General features: G+C 47.1%; 1 protein-coding gene across 1 annotated transcript in view; it reads left to right on the top strand.

Annotated features, from left to right (window-relative positions):
* LOC115173982 (tubulointerstitial nephritis antigen-like) overlaps positions 1–23114 on the top strand; it is a 57212-nt gene that overhangs the window by 10241 nt on the left and 23857 nt on the right. The window contains exons 2-5 of the mRNA XM_029732531.1: positions 293–603; positions 7720–7786; positions 19041–19133; positions 19879–19993. Of these exons, the coding sequence (XP_029588391.1) occupies positions 300–603; positions 7720–7786; positions 19041–19133; positions 19879–19993 (579 nt within the window). The 5' untranslated portion in view covers positions 293–299. The remainder of the gene's footprint in view (positions 1–292; positions 604–7719; positions 7787–19040; positions 19134–19878; positions 19994–23114) is intronic.

The raw sequence follows: 23114 nt of genomic DNA, 5'->3' as shown, positions 1-23114 counted from the left end.
CCTCCTGCTCCTCCTCCTCCAGTCTTCCTAAGCACTCTCTCTAGCTGTTAAATGACCCGCTGAGGGTGACTTTAGGGGTTACTGTTAGATTTAGACTATTCTCCTACTGTGTTAGGCTCACTTGATGATCTACAGGACTAAACCTATAACACATGGTTTTGTTCATCTCTTCCAAAATAATCCATTACTGTACGGTTTAGACTATATTCTCCTACGGTTATCGAAATTGGCTGATTTTCTACAGAAGTACTTCTGCATCCTAACAGACGTTCTTCTTTGTCGCTTCTGTCAGGGTGATAATGAAGCTTCTAGCGTCATTAGCACTGGTGCTCCTCCTGGTGGCGGTGGAGAGCATGGCGGCAAGAGGCACATCCAGGAGGATGAAGAGGGAGCTGATGAGCCCGCTGCACATGGGGGGCATCAGGGACCCGTTTGGGTCGTACTGCGAGCAGCGGGGTGGCTGCTGCCCGGGTCGTGAGGATCAGTGTACGGTGCCCTACCTGGACACCATCTGTTACTGTGACCTGTTCTGTAACCGCACCGTCTCCGACTGCTGCCCCGACTTCTGGGGCCACTGTCTGGGCATCGCACCCCCTTTCATTGGTAAGATAGAGAGAGTGTGTGTAGAGGGTGGGTGTGTGTGTGTATAATTGCGTGTGTGTGGGCCTGCTTTTTAGGATTAAGAAAGAAAGGCCCAGTACAGTGGGAAAAATGTACATTAGCCAAAGGCATAATACCATCCTAACCCTAGCCTCACTGACAGGCCCCATCCTAACCCCACTGACAGGCCCCATCCTAACCCTAGCCCCACCGACAGGCCCCATCCTAACCCTAGCCCCACTGACAGGCCCCATCCTAACCCTAGCCCCACTGACAGGCCCCACCCTAACTCTAGCCCCACTGACAGGCCCCATCCTAACCCTAGCCCCACTGACAGGCCCCATCTTAACCCTAGCCCCACTGACAGGCCCCATCCTAACCCTAGCCCCACTAACAGGCCACACACTAACCCTAGCCCCACTGACAGGCCCCATCCTAACCCTAGCCCCACTGACAGGCTCCATCCTAACCCTAGCCCCACTGACAGGCTCCACCCTAACCTTAGCCTCACTGACAGGCCCCAACCTAACACTAGCCCCACAACAGGCCCCACTCTAATCCTAGCCCCACTGACAGGCCCCACCATAACCCTAGCCCCACCGACAGGCCCCACCCTAACCTTAGCCTCACTGACAGGCCCAATCCTAACCCTAGCCCCACTGACAGACCCCATCCTAACCCTAGCACCACTGACAGGCCCCACCCAACCCTAGCCCCACTGACAGGCCCCATCCCAACCCCACTGAAAGGCCCCATCCTAACCCTAGCCCCACTGACAGGCCCCATCCTAACCCTAGCCCCACTAACAGGCCCCACCCTAACCCTAGCCCCACTAACAGGCCCCACCCTAACCCTAGCCCCACTGACAGGCCCCATCCTAACCCTAGTCCCACTGACAGGCCCAATCCTAACCCTAGCCCCACTAACAGGCCCCACCCTAACCCTAGCCCCACTGACAGGCCCCATCCTAACCCTAGTCCCACTGACAGGCCCCATCCTAACCCTAGCCCCACTAACAGGCCCCACCCTAACCCTAGCCCCACTGACAGGCCCCATCCTCACCCTAGCCCCACTGACAGGCCCCATCCTAACCCTAGCCCCACTGACAGTCCCCACCCTAACCCTAGTTCCACTGACAGGCCCCATCCTAACCTAGTCCCACTGACAGACCCCACCCTAACTTAGCCCCACTGACAGGCCCACCCTAACCCTAACCCCACTGACAGACCCCCCCTAACTTAGCCCCACTGACAGGCCCAATCCTAACCCTAGCCCCACTGACAGGCCCCACCCTAACCCTAACCCCACTGACAGGCCCCACCCTAACCTAGCCCCACTAACAGGCCCCATCCTAATCCTAGCCCCACTGACAGGCCCCATCCTAACCCTAGCCCCACTGACAGGCCCCATCCTAACCCTAGCCCCACTGACAGGCCCCATCCTAACCCTAACCCCACTGACAGGCCCCATCCTAACCCTAGCCCCACTGACAGGCCCCATCCTAACCCTAGCCCCACTGACAGGCCCAACCCTAACCCTAACCCCACTGACAGGCCCCACCCTAACCTAGCCCCACTAACAGGCCCCATCCTAATCCTAGCCCCACTGACAGACCCCATCCTAACCCTAGCCCCATTGACAGGCCCCATCCTAACCCTAGCCCCACTGACAGGCCCCATCCTAACCCTAGCCCCACTGACAGGCCCCACCCTAACCCTAGTCCCACTGACAGGCCCTAACCTAGCCCCACTGACAGGCCCCATCCTAACCCTAGCCCCACTGACAGGCCCCATCCTAACCCTAACCCCACTGACAGACCCCACCCTAACTTAGCCCCACTGACAGGCCCCACCCTAACCCTAGTCCCACTGACAGGCCCTAACCTAGCCCCACTTACAGGCCCCATCCTAACCCTAGCCTCACTGACAGGCTCAAACCTAACACTAGCCCCACGACAGGCCCCAGTCTAACCCTAGCCCCACTGACAGGCCCCACCCTAACCCTAGCCCCACTGACAGGCCCCACCCTAATCCTAGCCCCACCGACAGGCCCCACCCTAACCCTAGCCCCACTGACAGGCCCCATCCTAACCCTAGCCCCACTGACAGGCCCCATCCTAACCCTAGCTCCACTGACCGGCCCCACCCTAATTCTAGCCCCATTGACAGGCCCCATTCTAACCCTAGCCCCACTGACAGGCCCCACCCTAACCCTAGCCACACTGACAGGCCCTACCCTAACCCTAGCCCCACTGACAGGCCCTACCCTAACCCTAGTCCCACTGACAGGCCCCACCCTAATCCTAGCCCCACTGACAGGCCCCATACTGAGTGGCTACTATGGGACTACTGAATGAACGGCAATAACCAACTGCTAATCTTATGTGCACAGGCAAAGTTATTTGTTCAGTTTTCACAGTTGCTTTACAATTCAGTAACACTCTAGGTAAGAGGTCACATCGGCCTGTGAAATATGAATAAGCACACTGGTTATTATGCTCCACATACAGTATATCCCTGCTAGTTGTTGCAGAGGTGGCAGCAGGGCCGTACCTGAGAATAGACCAGGAACAGTGGTCTTCTTATTAGTCTGAGACAGAGGGAGGGGGGAGGCCAGGGAGGGAGGGATGTATGAATGGAGGTCAGGAGAAAGAATGTGTGCTATGCAGAGGGAGGGAGCGATAGGTGACGGGAATGGGACAGAAGGCTGGGAGAGGTCGAGGCAGGTATGTGCTCACTAGACAACATGGGGCATGTTCATACACACGCATACGCATGCACATGCACACACACCAGCACTCATGCACACACACACATACAATTGAAGTCGGAAGTTTACATACACTTAGGTTGGAGTCATTAAAGGCACAGTCAACTTAGTGTATGTAAACTTCTGACACACTGGAATTGTGATACAGTGAATTATAAGTGAAATAATCTGTCTGTAAACAATTGTTGGAAGAATTACTTGTATCATGCACAAAGTAGATGTCCTAACTGACTTGCCAAAACTATAGTTTCTTAAAAAGTAATTTGCGGAGTGGTTGAAAAACGAGTTCTAAACAGCTTGGAAAATTCTTTAAAATGATGTCATGGCTTTAGAAGCTTCTGATAGGCTAATTGACATCATTTGAGTCAATTGGAGGTGTACCTGTGGATGTATTTCAAGGCCTACCTTCAAACTCTGTGCCTCTTTGCTTGACATCATGGGAAAATCAAAAGAAATCAGCCAAGACTTCAGAAAAACAATTGTAGACCTCCACACGTCTGGTTCATCCTTGGGAGCAATTTCCAAATGCCTGAAGATACCACGTTCATCTGTACAAACAATAGTATGCAAGTATAAACACCATGGGACCACGCAGCCGTCATAGCGCTCAGAAAGGAGACGCGTTCTGTCTCCGAGAGATGAACGTACTTTGGTGCGAAAAGTGCAAAACAATCCCAGAACAACAGCAAAGGACCTTGTGAAGATGCTGGAGGAAACAGGTACAAAAGTATCTATATCCACAGTAAAACGAGTCCTATATCGACGTAAGCTGAAAGGACGCTCAGCAAGGAAGAAGCCACGGCTCCAAAACCGTCACAAAGAAGCCAGACTACGGTTTGCAACTGCACATGGGGACAAAGATCGTACTTTTTGGAGAAATGTCCTCTGGTCTGATGAAACAAAAATAGAACTGTTTGGCCATAATGACCATTATTTTGTTAGGAGGAAAAGGGGGGAGGATTGCAAGCTGAAGAACACCATCCCAACCATGAAGCACGAGGGTGACAGCATCATGTTATGGGGGTGCTTTGCTGCTGGAGGGACTGGTGCACTTCAGAAAATAGATGACACCATGAGGAAAGGAAAATTATGTGGATATATTGAAGCAACATCTCATGACATCAGCCAGGAAGTTAAAGCTTCATCGCAAATGCGTCTTCCAAATGGACAATGACCACAAGCATACTTCCAAAGTTGTGGAAAAATGGCTTAAGGACAACAAATTCATGGTATTGGAGTGGCCATCACAAAGCCCTGACCTCAATCCTATAGAAAAAATTTGGGCAGAACTGAAAAAGCGTGTGCGAACAAGGAGGCCTTCAAACCTGACTCAGTTACACCAGCTCTGTCAGGAGGAATGGGCCAAAATCCACCCAACTTATTGTGGGAAGCTTGTGGAAGGCTACCCGAAACGTTTGACCCAAGTTAAACAATTTAAAGTCAATGCTTCCAAATACTAATTGAGTGTATGTAAACTTCTGACCCGCTGGGATGTGATGAAAGAAATAAAATCAGAAATAAATCATTCTCTCTACCATTATTCTGACATTTCACATTCTTAAAATAAAGTGGTGATCCTAACTGACCTAAGACAGGGAATTTTTACTCTGATTAAATGTCAGGAATTGTGAAAAACTGAGTTTAAATGTATTTGGCTAAGGTGTATGTAAACTTCCGACTTCAACTGTATATACACTGCTCAAAAAAATAAAGGGAACACTAAAATAACACATCCTAGATCTGAATGAATGAAATAATCTTATTAAATACTTTTTTCTTTACATAGTTGAATGTGCTGACAACAAATTCACACAAAAATAATCAATGGAAATCCAATGTATCAACCCATGGAGGTCTGGATTTGGAGTCATACTCAAAATTAAAGTGGAAAACCACACTACAGGCTGATCCAACTTTGATGTAATGTCCTTAAAACAAGTCAAAATGAGGCTCAGTAGTGTGTGTGTGTGGCCTCCACGTGCCTGTATGACCTCCCTACAATGCCTGGGCATGCTCCTGATGAGGTGGCGGATGGTCTCCTGAGGGATCTCCTCCCAGACCTGGACTAAAGCATCCGCCAACTCCTGGACAGTCTGTGGTGCAACGTGGCGTTGGTGGATGGAGCGAGACATGATGTCATGATGACATGATGTCAGATGTGCTCAATTGGATTCAGGTCTGGGGAACGGGCGGGCCAGTTCATAGCATCAATGCCTTCCTCTTGCAGGAACTGCTGACACACTCCAGCCACATGAGGTCTAGCATTGTCTTGTATTAGGAGGAACCCAGGGACAACCGCACCAGCATATGGTCTCACAAGGGGTCTGAGGATTTCATCTCGGTACCTAATGGCAGTCAGGCTATCTCTGGCGAGCGCATGGAGGGCTGTGCGGCCCCCCCAAAGAAATGCCACCCCACACCATGACTGACCCACCGCAAAACCGGTCATGCTGGAGGATGTTGCAGGCAGCAGAACGTTCTCCACGGCGTCTCCAGACTCTGTCACGTCTGTCACATGTGCTCAGTGTGAATCTGCTTTCATCTGTGAAGAGCACAGGGCGCCAGTGGCAAATTTGCCAATCTTGGTGTTCTCTGGCAAATGCCAAACGTCCTGCACGGTGTTGGGCTGTAAGCACAACCCCCACCTGTGGACGTCGGGCCCTCATACCACCCTCATGGAGTCTGTTTCTGACCGTTTGAGCAGACACATGCACATTTGTGGCCTGCTGGAGGTCATTTTGCAGGGCTCTGGCAGTGCTTCTCCTGCTCCTCCTTGCACAAAGGCGGAGGTAGCGGTCCTGCTGCTGGGTTGTTGCCCTCCTACGGCCTCCTCCACGTCTCCTGATGTACTGGCCTGTCTCCTGGTAGCGCCTCCATGCGCTGGACACTACGCTGACAGATACAGCAAACCTTCTTGCCACAGCTCGCATTGATGTGCCATCCTGGATGAGCTGCACTACCTGAGCCACTTGTGTGGGTTGTAGACTCCGTCTCATGCTACCACTAGAGTGAAAGCACTGCCAGCATTCAAAAGTGACCAAAACATCAGCCAGGAAGCAGAGGAACTGAGAAGTGGTCTGTGGTCACCACCTGCAGAACCACTCCTTTATTGGGGGTGTCTTGCTAATTGCCTATAATTTCCACCTGTTGTCTATTCCATTTGCACAACAGCATGTGAAATTTATTGTCAATCAGTGTTGCCTCCTAAGTGGACAGTTTGATTTCACAGAAGTGTGATTGACTTGGAGTTACATTGTGTTGTTTAAGTGTTCCCTTTATTTTTTTGAGCAATGTGTGTGTGTGTGTGTGTGTGTGTGTGTGTGTGTGTGTGTGTGTGTGTGTGTGTGTGTAATTAAGCTCATTAAGGCATGATGGGGACCTGATATTCTGGGAAACACAGGACAAAAGCCAACAGGACATTCCAACAGCAGATTAGTGAAGCTCAGGGTTCCCAGACCCTACACACTACTATACACCTCACATCAGGGTGTTACTGTTAACTCTCTCACTAGAGAGGGGGGGTATGTAGTGTGTAGTCTGTGTCTGGAGTGTGTAGTGTGTCATATAGAGTGTGTGTCTGTAGTGTGGAGTGTGTGTCTGTAGTGTGGAGTGCCTGTAGTGTATAGTGTGTAGTGTAGAGTGTGTGTCTGTGGTATGGAGTGTGTAATGTAGAGTGTGTGTCTGTAGGGTGCAGTGTGTGTCTGTAGGGTGCAGTGTGTGTGTCTGTAGTGTAGTTTGTGTTTGTAGTGTCGTGTGTGTATGTAGTGTGTACTGTGTGTCTACAGTGTAGTGTGTGCCTGTAGTGTAGAGTCTGTGTCTGTAGTGTGTAGCTTGTAGTGTGTGTCTGTAGTGTGTAGTGTGTGTCTGTAGTATGTAGTGTCTAGTGTGTGTCTGTTGTGTGGGGTGTGCCCGTAGTGTGTAGTGTGTGCCTGTAGTGTGTAGTGTGTGTCTGCAGTGAGTAGTGTGTGCCCGTAGTGTGTAGTGTGTGCCTGTAGTGTGTAGTGTGTCTCTGTAGTGTGTAGTGTGTGTCTGTAGTGAGTAGTGTGTGCCTGTAGTGAGTAGTGTGTGCCCGTAGTGTGTGTGTCTGTAGTGTGTAGTGTGTCTCTGTAGTGTGTAGTGTGTGTCTGTAGTGAGTAGTGTGTGCCTGTAGTGAGTAGTGTGTGCCCGTAGTGTGTAGTGAGTGTGTAGTGTGTCTCTGTAGTGTGTAGTGTGCAATGTATCAATGGAAGTGTTGTGATTATTTAAGTCATCCTCTCAGATCTTCTACCACAACAGGATCAAAGTTATCATTGGTGTGATCCTATCTGCTGGCAACATCTTATTGAATTTCCTCCTTTTGTTTCATTCCAGGCACCTGTGAAAGAAACGGACACAAATTCCTCTCAGGACAGACATACAAAGAGAACTGCAACTTATGGTAAGTGTCTAACCACTTTCTAGTGGTGTAAAGTACTTAAGTAAAAATACCGGAAAGGGGTATCTGGGTATCTGTACTTTACTATTTATATTTCTGGCTACTTTCACTTCACTACTTTTCTAATGAAAATAATGTACTTTTTACTCTATACATTTTCCCTGACACCTAAAAGTAGTCGTTACATTTTGAATGCTTAGCAGGACAGGAAAATTGTCTAATTCACACAGTTATCAAGAGAACATCCCTGGTCATCCCTACTGCCTCTGATCTGGCGGACTCACTAAACACTTGCTTTGTTTGTGAATGATGTCCGAGTGTTGGAGTGTGCCCTTGGCTGTCCGTAAATTAATAAAAAAACAAGAAAATGGTGCCGTCTGGTTTGCTTAATATAAGGAATTACTTTTACTTTTGATACTTAAGTATATTTAAAACCAAATGCTTTTAGACTTTTACTCAAGTAGTATTTTACTGGAGCACGTGATGCCGCGGAGCTGAGCAGACGTTGACAAACCTAGCTCTTCAAAGTTATTCTATTATTACCTAAATAACAACGTTGAAACAATATTCTAACATCGGCTGATAAATTGTCAAGTACTTACCTTCCCAAAGAGCCATGGACCTCTGACCGAGAGGCAAGAAGGATGACCAAAACGTCGTTGAATCCCAAGATAACGATAACGCCACAGCTAGCAAGATTAGCATTAGCCATCATAACTCAGACGACAGTTCCAGACTGTTGCTCTCGGCAGCCTCTTGCGAGCCTGCCGACATGCTGGCTACTCTCCTCCGGGAAATTCAGGATGGTAACAAAGGTCTTTCTATGAAAATTGACAAGAAATCGGCTGAACTCCATTCTTCCATTGACGACCTGAAATCCTTCATGAATGATCTCCTTTTGAGAACGAGTTGCGCATCAGCACAGTTGAAGATACCATCGCTCGACATGACCAGGTTCTGATACAACTGCAGAAGGACAATGCCTACCTCAAAAACAAGGTAGACCAGATGGAGAACCAGAGCAGACATAGTAATATCCGTGTGGTGGGATTGAAAGAGGACAGCGAGGGCCGTGACCCGGTCCGTTTCTTCACTCAATGGATCCCGGATGTCCAAGGCATAATCAACTTCACCAAGCCGCTGGAAATCGAACGCGCCCACAGAACATCAGCGCCGAAACCCCGGCCAGATGAGCCCCCACGGGTCGTCCTGATCAGGTTCCTCCGTTTCCAAGACAGAGAGAAGATACTGCAACTCGCAAGAACCAAAAGGGACATCACCATCGATGGCAAGAGGGTCAGCCTTTTCCCGGATATGAGCGCGGATCTCGCCAGACGTCGCAAGCAGTTCAGACCTGCTTGTTAAGCCTACAAGACGTTACGGTCGTAGTCATTGTTGATTCCTTTTTGTTTGTAGTGTTCTGAGGTAATAAAATACGATGAACACTTACCCCGCTGCGCTTTGGTCCACTCCTTTTGACGATCGTGACACCTCCAATAATCTCAGAAGGTTCTTTGATATAATTCACCTTGCTAACAAAAACAAAATACCTAGTGTCGCAGTCTCCCTCAACGCTGAAAAGGCCTTTGATAGGGTTGAATGGCCATACCTCTTTCACATCTTGGAAAAGTTTGGTTTAGGTACCGTGTTTGTAAATTTGATAAAATCACTCTATAAATCTCCTAAAGCTAGGATTGCTACCAATGGGATTACTTCCTCTTTCCCTCTCGATAGGGGGAACAGACAAGGTTGCCCAATTAGCCCCCAACTCTTTGCCCTCGCCATCGAACTGTTGGCTGAGGCTATTAGAACGTGCCCTGACATACATGGTTTGAGGTGGGCCCCCATGTCCATAAGTTATCACTCTTTGCGGACGACCTTATCTTATTTCTAACAAACCCAGAACACTCCCTCTCTCACTTGCAGATCCTACTACAGTGTTATTGTTCTTTCTCTGGATATAAGGTCAATTTTGATAAAATAAAAATATTACCGTTGTCTGTCTTTGACCATCATACCATCAAGCACAAGTTTCCTTTTAGATGGTTGCCTATGGGCTTCACATATTTGGGCATAATGGTGGATGGTAATCTGAACAACCTCTATAAACTCAATCTGGCCAGTTTGTTGCAAAAGGTGGAGGGTGACCTGTGTAAATGGATGGACTTGCCTCTCACTCTACTGGGTAGAATAAATGTAATTAAAATGAATGTCCTTCCCAGATTTCTATATGTGTTTCAATCTCTCCCTATCCCTGTTCCCGCAGCATTCTTTTCATCTCTCGACAAGCTGACCAGACGGTTTATCTGGCACGGCAAAACCCCGAGGGATAAACTGACCCTTGATTACGGTCAAGGGGGCTTAAACCTCCCCAATGGTAGAATGTACTACTGGACTGCACAGTCTAGGTTTCTGGCTCAGAGGTTTGATAATGGTCCCTCTCCCTCATGGTTGAACATTGAAAAGCTTGAGGTAAATGATGACACTGGGGCAGAATTGTTTTACAAATGGGACAGAAAATCTATAAAAACCATCACAGACAACCCTTTAATCATACATTCTGTCCTGGCATGGTGCAAACTGCATGAGCTGTTCAGACGAGGGGGATTCCTTTCCTCTAAAACCCCTCTATGGAACAATAAATTGATCCCTATGTTTTTCCAGAATAGTAACTTTAGACCATGGTCTGATAAGGGGGATCACTGGGTACTTATTCCACCACTGCAGCTTTCTATTTTTCCTCTCTATGTACCTTTATCACTCCTTCATATCCTCCTCTTTCTCCCCTCTCACTCCTTTCTTTACATCTCTTCTGTCCAAACAGTGATTAGTCCTTCACACTTTGCTCTGATGACCTGACCTTTCTGGTTATACCACAGACAGACCCACATTTTCCATGGAGAGTTTTGGGGGCTCTTCTCGTGATGCTGTCTCATTCATAACTCTTCTACATATTCTTGGGACCCCTGTCCATTGATTTGGGTTATTGTAGCTAGCTATCTCCTTTATCGAAGCAGCATTAGACAAGCAACGGCAAGACATGGCATCACATCACACTACAATACAACACTTAGCATTGGGCAAAATTAGACAACATTGAGCAAAATTGGTAAACATTCGAAACATTGAGCAACAGTGGGCCTTGTGGGGGCTAGAGCAGCCAGGTCACCTGTGATACAAGTCAGTATTCAATGTCCATCCATGTCTGAGGACGTCAGGAGATTAGGTTGAAACCAGCCACTAGGGGCAATAGCAAGCGCAGGCTAAACTACAATATCATCCCAGCTTGGGTTTAGTTAATTTACACACAGGCTAAGCTACAATATCATCCCAGCTTGGGCTTAGTTAACTTACACACAGGCTAAGCTACAATATCATCCCAGCTAGGGCTTCGTTAACTCAGTGTGCCCCCCCACTGGTAATTCGACCATGATAACAAGCTCAGTGTAACGAAGTACGCTGAAAGTCAGGAAGCAAGTTCAGGGAGTGAGTGTTTTAATAAATAAACACACCATAATACAAAATAAGAGACACGAACAACGCACAGACAAGACACAGGAACAGAAACAATAATGGCTGGGGAAGGAACCAAAGGGAGTGACATATATAGGTAAGGTAATCAGGGAAGTGATGGAGTCCAGGTGAGTCTGATAACGCGCAGGTGCGCGTAACAATGGTGACAGGTGTGCGCCATAACGAGCAGCTTGGTGATCTAGAGGCCGGTGAGGGAGCACACGTGACAATATCCCCTCCCTGGCGCACGGCTGGAGCCGCAGTACGCCAACCAAAATGACGATCCTGGGGATCAGGAGCGGACCGGTCACCTCTACCTAGGTGCGGAAAACCTGTCAGTCCGGCTGAGATGCGGGAGCATGGCGACCTAGAGCGCCGGAGAGAGCATACGTGACGGTACCCCCTCCCCGGCGCTTTCGGCTCCAGCTGCAGGACACCAACCAAAGGGATAATCCCGGGGATCAGGAGTGGACCGGTCACCCCTGCTGATGTGCTGGAACCTGTTGCCGGCTGGGGCGCGGCGAGTCGGTGGAAGCAGGGGAGCCTGGCGATCTGGCGAAGCCATGAAAGCCCGACGAGCCAGCTGAGGAAGGGGAGCCTAGCGATCCGGCTGAGGCATGAGAGCCTGACAAACCGGCGGTAGCAGGGAAGCCTGTAGCGGCTCGCGGACCCGACGTCATTCCCACCGAAACATAGTGTATATTACTACTATACTTGAATACTACTATAGTACTACTATACTTTTATACTATTATAGTACTACTGTACTTCTATACTACTATAGTACTGCTATACTTCTATACTGATATAGTACTAATGCACTTCTACACTACCATAGTACTACTATGCTTATGTACTACTATAGTACTACTACACTTCTATACTACTGTAGTACTACTATACTACTATACTACTATAGTGGTACTATACTACAATAGTACTACAATAGTACTACTATAGTACCGCTATTATTCTAGAGTACTATAGTACTACTATTCTTCTATACTACTATACTACTACTATACTTCTGTAGCACTATAGTACTACTATACTAGTATACGTATATACTACTATAGTACTACTGTACGTCTATACTACTATACTTCTATACTACTATAGTACTACTACATTTATTTACTACTATAGTACTACTATACTTTTACAGTACTATAGTACTTCTATTCTTCTATACTACTATAGTACTATACAATTATAGTGCTATACTTATACTACTATAGAACTACTATACGTCTATACTATTATATTACTAATATACGTCTATACTGCAATAGTACTACTACTCTACTATAGTACTATAGTACTACTACACTTCTATTCTATTATAGTACTACTATACTTCTATAGTACTATAGTACTACTGTACTTCTATACCACTATAGTACTACTATGCTTCTATACTACTACAGTACTACTATGCTTCTATAATATTATAGTACTAATATACTTATATAGTACTATACTACTACTATGCTTCTTTACTAGTACACATCTATACTCTATACTACACATCTATAATATTATATTACTACTATACTTCTATAGTACTACTAAAAGTATTTGGTTTGAAATGTACTTAAGTATCAAAAGTAGAAGTAGAAATCATTAAACATTTCTTATATTAAGTAAACTAGACGACACATTTTTCTTGTTTTTTTCATTTACGGACAGCCAGGGGCACAGTTCAACGAATAATTTACACACAAAGCATTTGTGTTTAGTGAGTCTGCCAGATCAGAGGCAGTAGGGATGACCAGGGATGCTCTCTTGATAAGTGTGTGAATTAGACAATTTCCCTGTCCTGCTAAGCATTCAAAATGTAATGAGTACTTTTGGATGTCAGCGAAAATGTATTGAGTAAAAAGCTCTTTAGGAATGTAGCAAAGTAAAAGTAAAAGTAGTCAAAAATATAAATAGTAAAGTAAAGTACAGATACCCCACAAAACTACTTAAGTATTACTTTTTACTTAAGTACTTTACACCACTGTACTACTGTTCTACTGATGTTCTACTGATGTTCTACTGATGTTCTACTGATTACAGAATAACTGTCGGTTAGTCTGTGATACCACAAGCAGTCTGAGATCTAACATGCAAATACACCTGGGAAAACTCTCTCATGTCAATACACCTGGGCAACATCTGTCTAACATGTCAATACACCTGGACAACATCTGTCTAACACGTCAATACACCTGGGCAACATCTGTTTAACATGTCAATACACCTGGACAACATCTGTCTAACATGTCAATACACCTGGACAACATCTGTCTAACATGTCAATACACCTGGACAACATCTGTCTAACATGTCAATACACCTGGACAACATCTGTCTAACATGCCAATACACCTGGACAACATCTGTCTAACATGCCAATACACCTGGACAACATCTGTCTAACATGCCAATACACCTGGACAACATCTGTCTAACATGCCAATACACCTGGACAACATCTGTCTAACATGCCAATACACCTGGACAACATCTGTCTAACATGCCAATTCCCCTGGACAACATCTGTCTAACATGCCAATACACCTGGACAACATCTGTCTAACATGCCAATACACCTGGACAACATCTGTCTAACATGCCAATACACCTGGACAACATCTCTCTAACACGCCAATACACTTGGAACCACTCTCTAACACACAGACACCTGCAAACCTCTCTAACACACATACACCTGGAAAACTCTCTAACACACATACACCTGGAAAACTCTCTAACACACATACACCTGGAAAACTCTCTAACACACAGACACCTGCAAACCTCTCTAACACACATACACCTGCAAACCTCTAACACACATACACCTGCAAACCTCTCTAACACACATACACCTGGAAAACTCTCTAACACACAGACACCTGGAAACCTCTCTAACACACATACACCTGGAAAACTCTCTAACACAGAGACACCTGGAAACCTATTTCTAACACACAGACACCTGGAAACCTATTTCTAACACACAGACACCTGGAAACCTATTTCTAACACACAGACACCTGGAAAACTCTCTAACACACATACACCTGGAAAACTCTCTAACACACAGGCACCTGGAAACCTATTTCGAACACACAGACACCTGGAAACCTTTCTAACACACAGACACCGGGAAACCTATTTCTAACACACAGACACCTGGAAACTTATTTCTAACACACAGATATCTGGAAAACCCTCTCAAACACAGGAATATGTAGAAAGACAAAGCCAGGTTGTCAAAGACACCAAATTCTGTGATTTAATTGCACTGAGTTCTCCTCACCTGTAGCTTTTCAATTGGACGAATTGCGTTGAGTAGCCCTCACTAACAGCTCTTGTCTTTATGGAATGGACTGTCTTTGTTCTAAGCACCTTGCATGTGGGGTGTGGATGGTTTTCCTGTCTGGGGAATGTACAGTCTTTCAAAATAACAAAGGGGATAGCAAGTAGGGGATGAGGGGTGAGAACAGTTTCCAGGATGAGGGGTGAGAACAGTTTCCAGGATGAGGGGTGAGAACAGTTTCCAGGATGAGGGGTGAGAACAGTTTCCAGGATAAGGGGTGAGGATAGTTTCCAGGATGAGGGGTGAGGACAGTTTCCAGGATGAGGGGTGAGAACAGTTTCCAGGATAAGGGGTGAGAACAGTTTCCAGGATAAGGGGTGAGGACAGTTTCCAGGATGAGGGGTGAGGACAGTTTCCAGGATGAGGGGTGAGGACAGTTTCTAGGGTGAGGGGTGAGAACAGTTTCCAGGATGAGGGGTGAGGACAGTTTCCAGGATGAGGGGTGAAAACAGTTTCCAGGATGAGGGGTGAGGACAGTTTCCAGGATGAGGGGTGAGAACAGTTTCCAGGATGAGGGGTGAGAACAGTTTCCAGGATGAGGGGTGAGGACAGTTTCCAGGATGAGGGGTGAGGACAGTTTCCAGGATGAGGGGTGAAAAGAGTTTCCACGGGCTGTTTCACTGTGTGTGTGTGTGTGTGTGTGTGTGTGTGTGTGTGTGTGTGTGTGTGTGTGTGTGTGTGTGTGCGTGCGTGCGTGCGTGCGTGCACTGGGGATGCAAAGGCAAGTTTCTGTTTGGCATCTGCCCCATTCACATATCCATATTGTATTTATTTAATACTCATGCAACATGTCCTGTAGCTGTTTCTCTGGGCTAATCTAACTCCAGCCATATTCATGTCTGCCTACCAGAGCTGGGTTCAAAGACTATTCAAAATCTTTCAAATACTAGCCTGACTGTAGTGCCAGATGGGCCGGGTTTGCAGTTTGGGGACTATTCTATTGGGCCACTAAGCCAGACAAGCTCAACCAAACAGATGAAGTATTTTAAAGGATTTAGAATAGTATTTGAACCCAGGTCTGCTGCATAGCTTCAGACTGATAGTCCTCAACCCTGGAGTCTTTGGACAGGAGTCTATTGGACAGGAGTCTATTGGACAGGAGTCTATTGGACAGGAGTCTATTGGACAGGAGTCTATTGGACAGGAGTCTATTGGGGGCGACCTAAGGGTCAGATAGGAGCAGAGATAGTAAAGGGGAGTCTATAGACGTACAGTCTAACCTTGATAAATGGACCTAGTGTGTCTTCCTCTTCTCTCCTCTCCTTTAAGAGAAACATTTGGAGGTTAAATAAACACAACCTCCCTGGTAAAAATAGATCCTGTTTCAGTACAGCATGGACCAGCATTTAAGTGTAAACTCCCCTTTCACTGTTAGATTCAAACACTCACAACCACTCATGCACTCACATACAAGCATGAAATGTACACACACAGGTAGGCACATACAGTATGAACAAACATACACACACACAAACACACACACTCCCCTACTCTCCTCTCATTTCCCATGTGTGCATATTGTTCCTAACACTCCTACACACTCCCAGGCCATTATGTCTTTTAACACAGGGTTTTGGGTGGAAGACAGTTTCCATTCCTAAATAACCAAGCACGCTCTTGTCCCTCTCCCTCAGTGTGCCCTCCTCTCCCCTCTCTGCTCTGGTCAGTCCCCACTGTCTTCATCTCTCCCTTCTACTCATCTTGGCTGACCATTGTGATCTCCTCACAACAGCAGGATAATATATTACAGCAGTCATGACCAACACCACAGTACTAACATGCAGTTCAACATCTGCTTGAGTATCTGTGAATGCTTTGTCCGTGTGTCTATTTGTGTGTGTGCGTGTGTGTGTGTGTGTGTGTGTGTGTGTGTGTGAGTGTGCATGCGTGTGTGTATGTAGATATCTGTGTGTGTGTGCGTGTGTGCGTGTGTGCGTGTGTGTGTTTGTTGATGTTTATTTGTCTATCACCATGTGTTACTGTCTGATAAGCCCAGGCTTTTGAGTTCCTGATAGGATCTTCAGCGGAGGCCTTGAGTCATCTCGTGTTTCTTTGACTTGTGTGTGTGTGCGTGCGTGCGTGCGTGCATGTGTGTGTGTGTGTGCATGCATGTCTTTCGTATGTCTTTTCGTGTTTCTGCCTGTCTCCCTGTCTGCCTGTCTGCCTATCTGTGGTCTGAGAGGTGAGAATCTCCCTACTGGGTATTATTTCTAGCCTCTTGTTTCTAATGGTGAAGTGTGACGGGGAATCTGAGCTATGGTCTCCCAGTGTTCACACAGCCCTCGTATTTCACCCCTCTGTGTCTGTCTCTATACTCTGTACCAGACCTAGACCTCAGAGTGTGTTTCAGTGCATTAATTTATTTCTGCTTTGGCCCACTGTGTCTGGGTCCTGGCACAGAGACTACTAGAGACTTCTAGATGTTTCTGGGCTGCTGAGGGAAGGGGTTAGAGGTTAAAAGTCACTGTCTGTTTCCCCCAAGCAGAGCCATCAGACTGCTTCCGTTGGCCTCAGGTTCAGTCACTGGTTTGGGTGTGTGCCAGGGTAGCAGGGTCAGAACGGCTTATAGGTCAGAATCCTATCTCCTGTTTCTGTAGCGTGAGGCAGCTTGATGTACAACTACTCCCCTGGACAGGACAGTAGTGTGTCTCAGGGCCTTACCCCCAATGTATCGCCTTAACGCTGAGTGCCAAACAGAGACGCTTCAGGTCCCATTTTTACAGTCTTTGATGTGACTCGGCCAGGGATTGAACTCACAACCTTCCAATCTGAGGGCAGACACTCTAACCACTATGTCACTGAGTGTGCATATGTGTCTGACTGTATGTTGTCCCTGGAATGTTATTTGTTAGCTAATACACATATTGGACCTAGCATGACTAAATTAGAATGTTTCGGTGGTTCTGACTGGGGCACTAGACAGGGACTCCACTCTATAAAATAGGACCACAGATCCAATAGACTTTATAGTCTGAGATTTCTAGGTACACTCTTAGAAAAAAGGGTTCCAAAAGGGTTCTTCGGCTCTACCGATAGCATAAGCCTTTTTGGTTCCAAGTAGAACCCTTTTTGGTTCCAGGTAGAACTCTTTTGGGTTCCATCTAGAACCCTGTGGAAAGTGTTCTACCTGGAACCAAAAAGGGTTCTTCAAAGGGTTCTCCTATGGGGACAGCCAAAGAACCCTTTTACGTTCTAGATAGCACCAGGGTTAGTATTATCTTAAGATAATGATGAGGTAAGAAGTTAAGTCATCCTCGTCATCTTTCTTTAGATAGTACAGTATATGAACCACCTGTGTGAGTATGCACTGTAACTTATTGTGAAGACATAGATTGTTATTAGGAATCATGAGCTAGTGTGAATGTTTATGGCAAGTCTATGGGTGTCAGACCCTAAACATATTATATAAAGCTGGTTTAAGGAGTTGTTACCATGGTAATGTATATCTACATCCCACTCTCTTCCTTACAGTATGTTGTACAGTAGGCCTATCAGACTTCATGTCTGTGTCACAAATGGCACCCCATGCCCTACATAGTACACTACTTTTGACCATAGCCTAATAGACCCTGATCAAAAGGAGTGCACTAGAGGATAATGTGTGATTTTGGCCTATGACTGTACTGTACTGTATGTGTGTGTGTCCAGCTACTAGTTGTTTCGGGGGGCCATGGCACACACACCTCCCCACAGTGACTCAGCACAGCACAGCACAGACAGTAGAAATGCTCTATTTCAGTGGATCACAAAAATGTTCATGCGGTCATGTTTCAATATCTACTTATCGCGCCCATCAGACTGCTTAGTATTCACTCCCCCCTGGTTCCTTAGGACTAAAAATGGACATTTTTCTGTGCTCTGTTGCCTTAAAAGGCCCCTTCTTCATCCCTTCATTCGCTCTCCTCTCTCTTTCTCTTTTCCCTCTCTCTTTGCCAAGTCCAGTGTTCCCCTTGTTCAGTCTCTCCCTGGGGAATTAGGCTATACAGTGTAGCTTCTTATACATGTTTTATGTTGAAAACGTTCTCTCTATATTGACTGTTGGCTTTCCTTGTTCCTTCCGTTAATTCAGCATCATTACTTCACAACAGTGGACAAAGGTCAGTTGTGCTTTTGTACAGTACATTACATCAATCACTTGAACTACAGTCTGTGCAGTACAGTAATACACTTCCAATTATTATAATGAATAAAATGTGGCGCCATTATCTATGAATCTAAAGCAGTGTTCTGACTTCTGACCCCTGTCCATTCTAACTTTAACTCTTGTACCCTCTCTCTGTTGTCCTCTTCTTTCATCTTCCCCCTCTTTATCTGCCCCTCTCTCCCCTCTCTCTGCTTTTCTCCCCCTCCCCTCCCCTCCTCTACCTCCTACAGCACGTGTGGAACAACTGGGCGTTGGGAGTGTGAGCAGGATGCCTGTCTGATAGAGAATGACATGATCCAGGCTGTCAACAGAGGACATTTTGGGTAAGGGCACTTAAAAAACCTCTTAAGGATCGGACCCTTTTTTAAAATTTTTGCCTAAAATGACATACCCAAATCTAACTGCCTGTAGCTCAGGCCCTGAAGCAAGGATATGCATATTCTTGGCACCATTTGAAAGGAAACACTTTGGCGTTTGTGGCAATGTGAAATGAATGTAGGAGAATATAACACATTTGATCTGGTAAAAGATAATACAAAGAAAAAAAAAACATTTATTTTTGTATTTTATTTTACCATCATCTTTGAAATGCAAGAGAAAGGCCATAATGTACTATTCCAGCCCAGGTGCAATTTTGGCCACTAGATGACAGCAGTGTATGTGCAACGTTTCAGACTGATCCAATGAACCATTGCATTTCTGTTCCAAATCTTGTATCAAGACTGCTACTACTAATTTGTTTATTAATAACTTTTTATGTTCAAAACTGTGCACTCTCCTCAAACAATAGCATGGTATTCTTTCACTGTAATAGCTACTGTAAATTGGACAGTGCAGTTAGATTAACAAGAATTTAATCTTTCTGCCAATATCAGATATGTCTATGCCCTGGGAAATGTTCTTGTTACTTACAACCTCATGCTAATCGCATTAGCCTACGTTAGCTCAACCGTCCCGCAGGGGACCCACCAATCCTGAAGAAGTTTTAAAAACACACCCAAACACACATACACACACATACACACATTTTTTTACACTCACTGTCCTGACTTTCCTCTCTCTCCCTAGCTGGCGGGCAGCAAACTACAGCCAGTTCTATGGCATGTCTCTGGACGAGGGCCTGAGGTATCGCCTGGGGACACAGAGGCCCTCCAGGACCATCATGAGCATGAACGAGATGCAGGTAAGAAGACCTGTCTGCTGGGAAGGGCAAGGGTGGGATAGGGGGCAGGTTGAGGCTGGGTGAGGCTGGGTGATTCGTGGGATGGATCTCCAATGCCATGGCACCCTGTTCTCTATAAAGTGACTACTTTTGATGAGGGCCCATGTAAGGGACCATAGGGCGCACTACTGTATGTAGGGAATAGGGTGCCAATTGGGATGCAGACATGGTGTCGCGGCCTCACATTCAGAGTGAGGGACAGCACAGTCTGTTTTTCACTTTATCAAACCTATGTAAACCTGAGAAGAATCTGAAAAAAAAGTGTGTGCATCAAAAGGGACCTATAATATAACATTTTATTTAAAGATTATGCTTGCCTGCCCTGTATCATTGCCAGCTATGGCTACCAGGCAGAGTCTGGTATTGATCTGTTGATAATAATCTCGGAAGCCTCCCCTCTGCTATGTGTTGTCTTTAACTCTGTTTACATTCTAACCAGACAGATTATGTAAGAGCCAATCAAATCATCTCAGAGGGGCTTGGGAGGATAGAGGTGGAGGATGGGGTAGAGGATAGAGGTGGAGGATGGGGTAGATAGATGTGGAGAGGATGGTGTAGAGCATAGAGGTGGAGAGGATGGGATAGAGGATAAAGCTGAAGGATGGGGTAGAGGATAGAGGTGGAGGATGGGGTAGAGCATAGAGGTGGAGGATGGGGTAGAGGATAGAGATTGAGGATGGGGTAGAGGATAGAGGTGGAGGATGGGGTACCCTTCCCAATCCCTGTCCCCCACCTCTCCCACCCTACATCCTCCAGACAAACTCCCCCACCCCTCCTCCCTTCAATCCACTCTCTCCAACCCCCCACCTCCCCCACCCCCTCCTCCCTTCAATCCACTCTCTCCAACCCCCACCTCCCCCACCCCCTCCTCCCTTCAATCCACTCTCTCCAACCCCCACCTCCCCCACCCCCTCCTCCCTTCAACTCCACTTTCTCCAACTGTGTTGTCTTTAACTCTGTTTATATTCTAGATTCTAGATAGATGTGGAGAGGATGGTGTAGAGCATAGAGGTGGAGAGGATGGGATAGAGGATAGAGATTGAGGATGGGGTAGAGGATAGAGGTGGAGGATGGGGTAGAGGATAGAGGTGGAGGATGGGGTAGAGGATAGAGGTGGAGGATGGGGTAGAGGATAGAGATTGAGGATGGGGTAGAGGATAGAGGTGGAGGATGGGGTAGAGGATAGAGGTAGAGGATGGGGTAGAGGATAGAGGTAGAGGATGGGGTAGAGGATAGAGGTGGAGGATGGGGGTAGAGGATAGAGATTGAGGATGGGTAGAGGATAGAGGTGGAGGATGGGGTAGAGGAATAGAGTAGAGGATGGGGTAGAGCATAGATGTGGAGGAGTGGGTAGAGGATAGAGGTGGAGGAATGGGTAGAGGATAGAGGTAGAGGATGGGGTAGAGGATAGAGGTGGAGGATGGGGTAGAGGATAGAGGTGGAGGATGGGGTAGAGGATAGAGGTGGAGGATGGGGTAGAGGATAGAGGTGGAGGATGGGGTAGAGCATAGAGGTGGAGGATGGGGTAGAGGATAGAGATTGAGGATGGGGTAGAGGATAGAGGTGGAGGATGGGGTAGAGGATAGAGGTGGAGGATGGGGTAGAGGATAGAGGTAGAGGATGGGGTAGAGGATAGAGGTGGAGGATGGGGTAGAGGATAGAGATTGAGGATGGGGTAGAGGATAGAGGTGGAGGATGGGGTAGAGGATAGAGGTAGAGGATGGGGTAGAGCATAGATGGTGGAGGATGGGGTAGAGGATAGAGGGTGGAGGATGGGGTAGAGGATAGAGGTAGAGGATGGGGTAGAGGATAGAGGTGGAGGATGGGGTAGAGGATAGAGGTGGAGGATGGGGTAGAGGATAGAGGTGGAGGATGGGGTAGAGGATAGAGGTGGAGGATGGGGTAGAGCATAGAGGTGGAGGATGGGGTAGAGGATAGAGATTGAGGATGGGGTAGAGGATAGAGGTGGAGGATGGGGTAGAGGATAGAGGTGGAGGATGGGGTAGAGGATAGAGATTGAGGATGGGTAGAGGATAGAGGTGGAGGATGGGGTAGAGGATAGAGGTGGATGATGGGGTAGAGGATAGAGATTGAGGATGGGGTAGAGGATAGAGATTGAGGATGGGGTAGAGGATAGAGGTGGAGGATGGGGTAGAGGATAGAGGTGGAGGATGGGGTAGAGGATAGAGATTGAGGATGGGGTAGAGGATAGAGGTGGAGGATGGGGTAGAGGATAGAGGTAGAGGATGGGGTAGAGGATAGAGGTAGAGGATGGGGTAGAGGATAGAGGTGGAGGATGGGGTAGAGGATAGAGATTGAGGATGGGGTAGAGGATAGAGGTGGAGGATGGGGTAGAGGATAGAGGTAGAGGATGGGGTAGAGGATAGAGGTGGAGGATGGGGTAGAGGATAGAGGTGGAGGATGGGGTAGAGGATAGAGGTGGAGGATGGGGTAGAGGATAGAGGTGGAGGATGGGGTAGAGCATAGAGGTGGAGGATGGGGTAGAGGATAGAGATTGAGGATGGGGTAGAGGATAGAGGTGGAGGATGGGGTAGAGGATAGAGGTAGAGGATGGGGTAGAGGATAGAGGTAGAGGATGGGGTAGAGGATAGAGGTGGAGGATGGGGTAGAGGATAGAGATTGAGGATGGGGTAGAGGATAGAGGTGGAGGATGGGGTAGAGGATAGAGGTAGAGGATGGGGTAGAGGATAGAGGTGGAGGATGGGTAGAGGATAGAGGTGGAGGATGGGGTAGAGGATAGAGGTGGAGGATGGGGTAGAGGATAGAGGTGGAGGATGGGGTAGAGCATAGAGGTGGAGGATGGGGTAGAGGATAGAGATTGAGGATGGGGTAGAGGATAGAGGTGGAGGATGGGGTAGAGGATAGAGGTGGAGGATGGGGTAGAGGATAGAGGTGGATGATGGGGTAGAGGATAGAGGTGGAGGATGGGGTAGAGGATAGAGGTGGATGATGGGGTAGAGGATAGAGATTGAGGATGGGGTAGAGGTGGGGGATGGGGTAGAGTCATTTTAGACAACACAACAGACTGGCCCTCCCCTCTCCGTGCTACCCTTCCCAATCC

The sequence above is a fragment of the Salmo trutta genome, chromosome 34 (assembly GCF_901001165.1).
Source record: "Salmo trutta chromosome 34, fSalTru1.1, whole genome shotgun sequence".
In the NCBI taxonomy this organism is placed as follows: Eukaryota; Metazoa; Chordata; class Actinopteri; order Salmoniformes; family Salmonidae; genus Salmo; species Salmo trutta.
The sequence above is the reverse complement of the archived record's forward strand: the minus strand, read 5'-3'. Positions and strand labels throughout refer to the sequence as shown.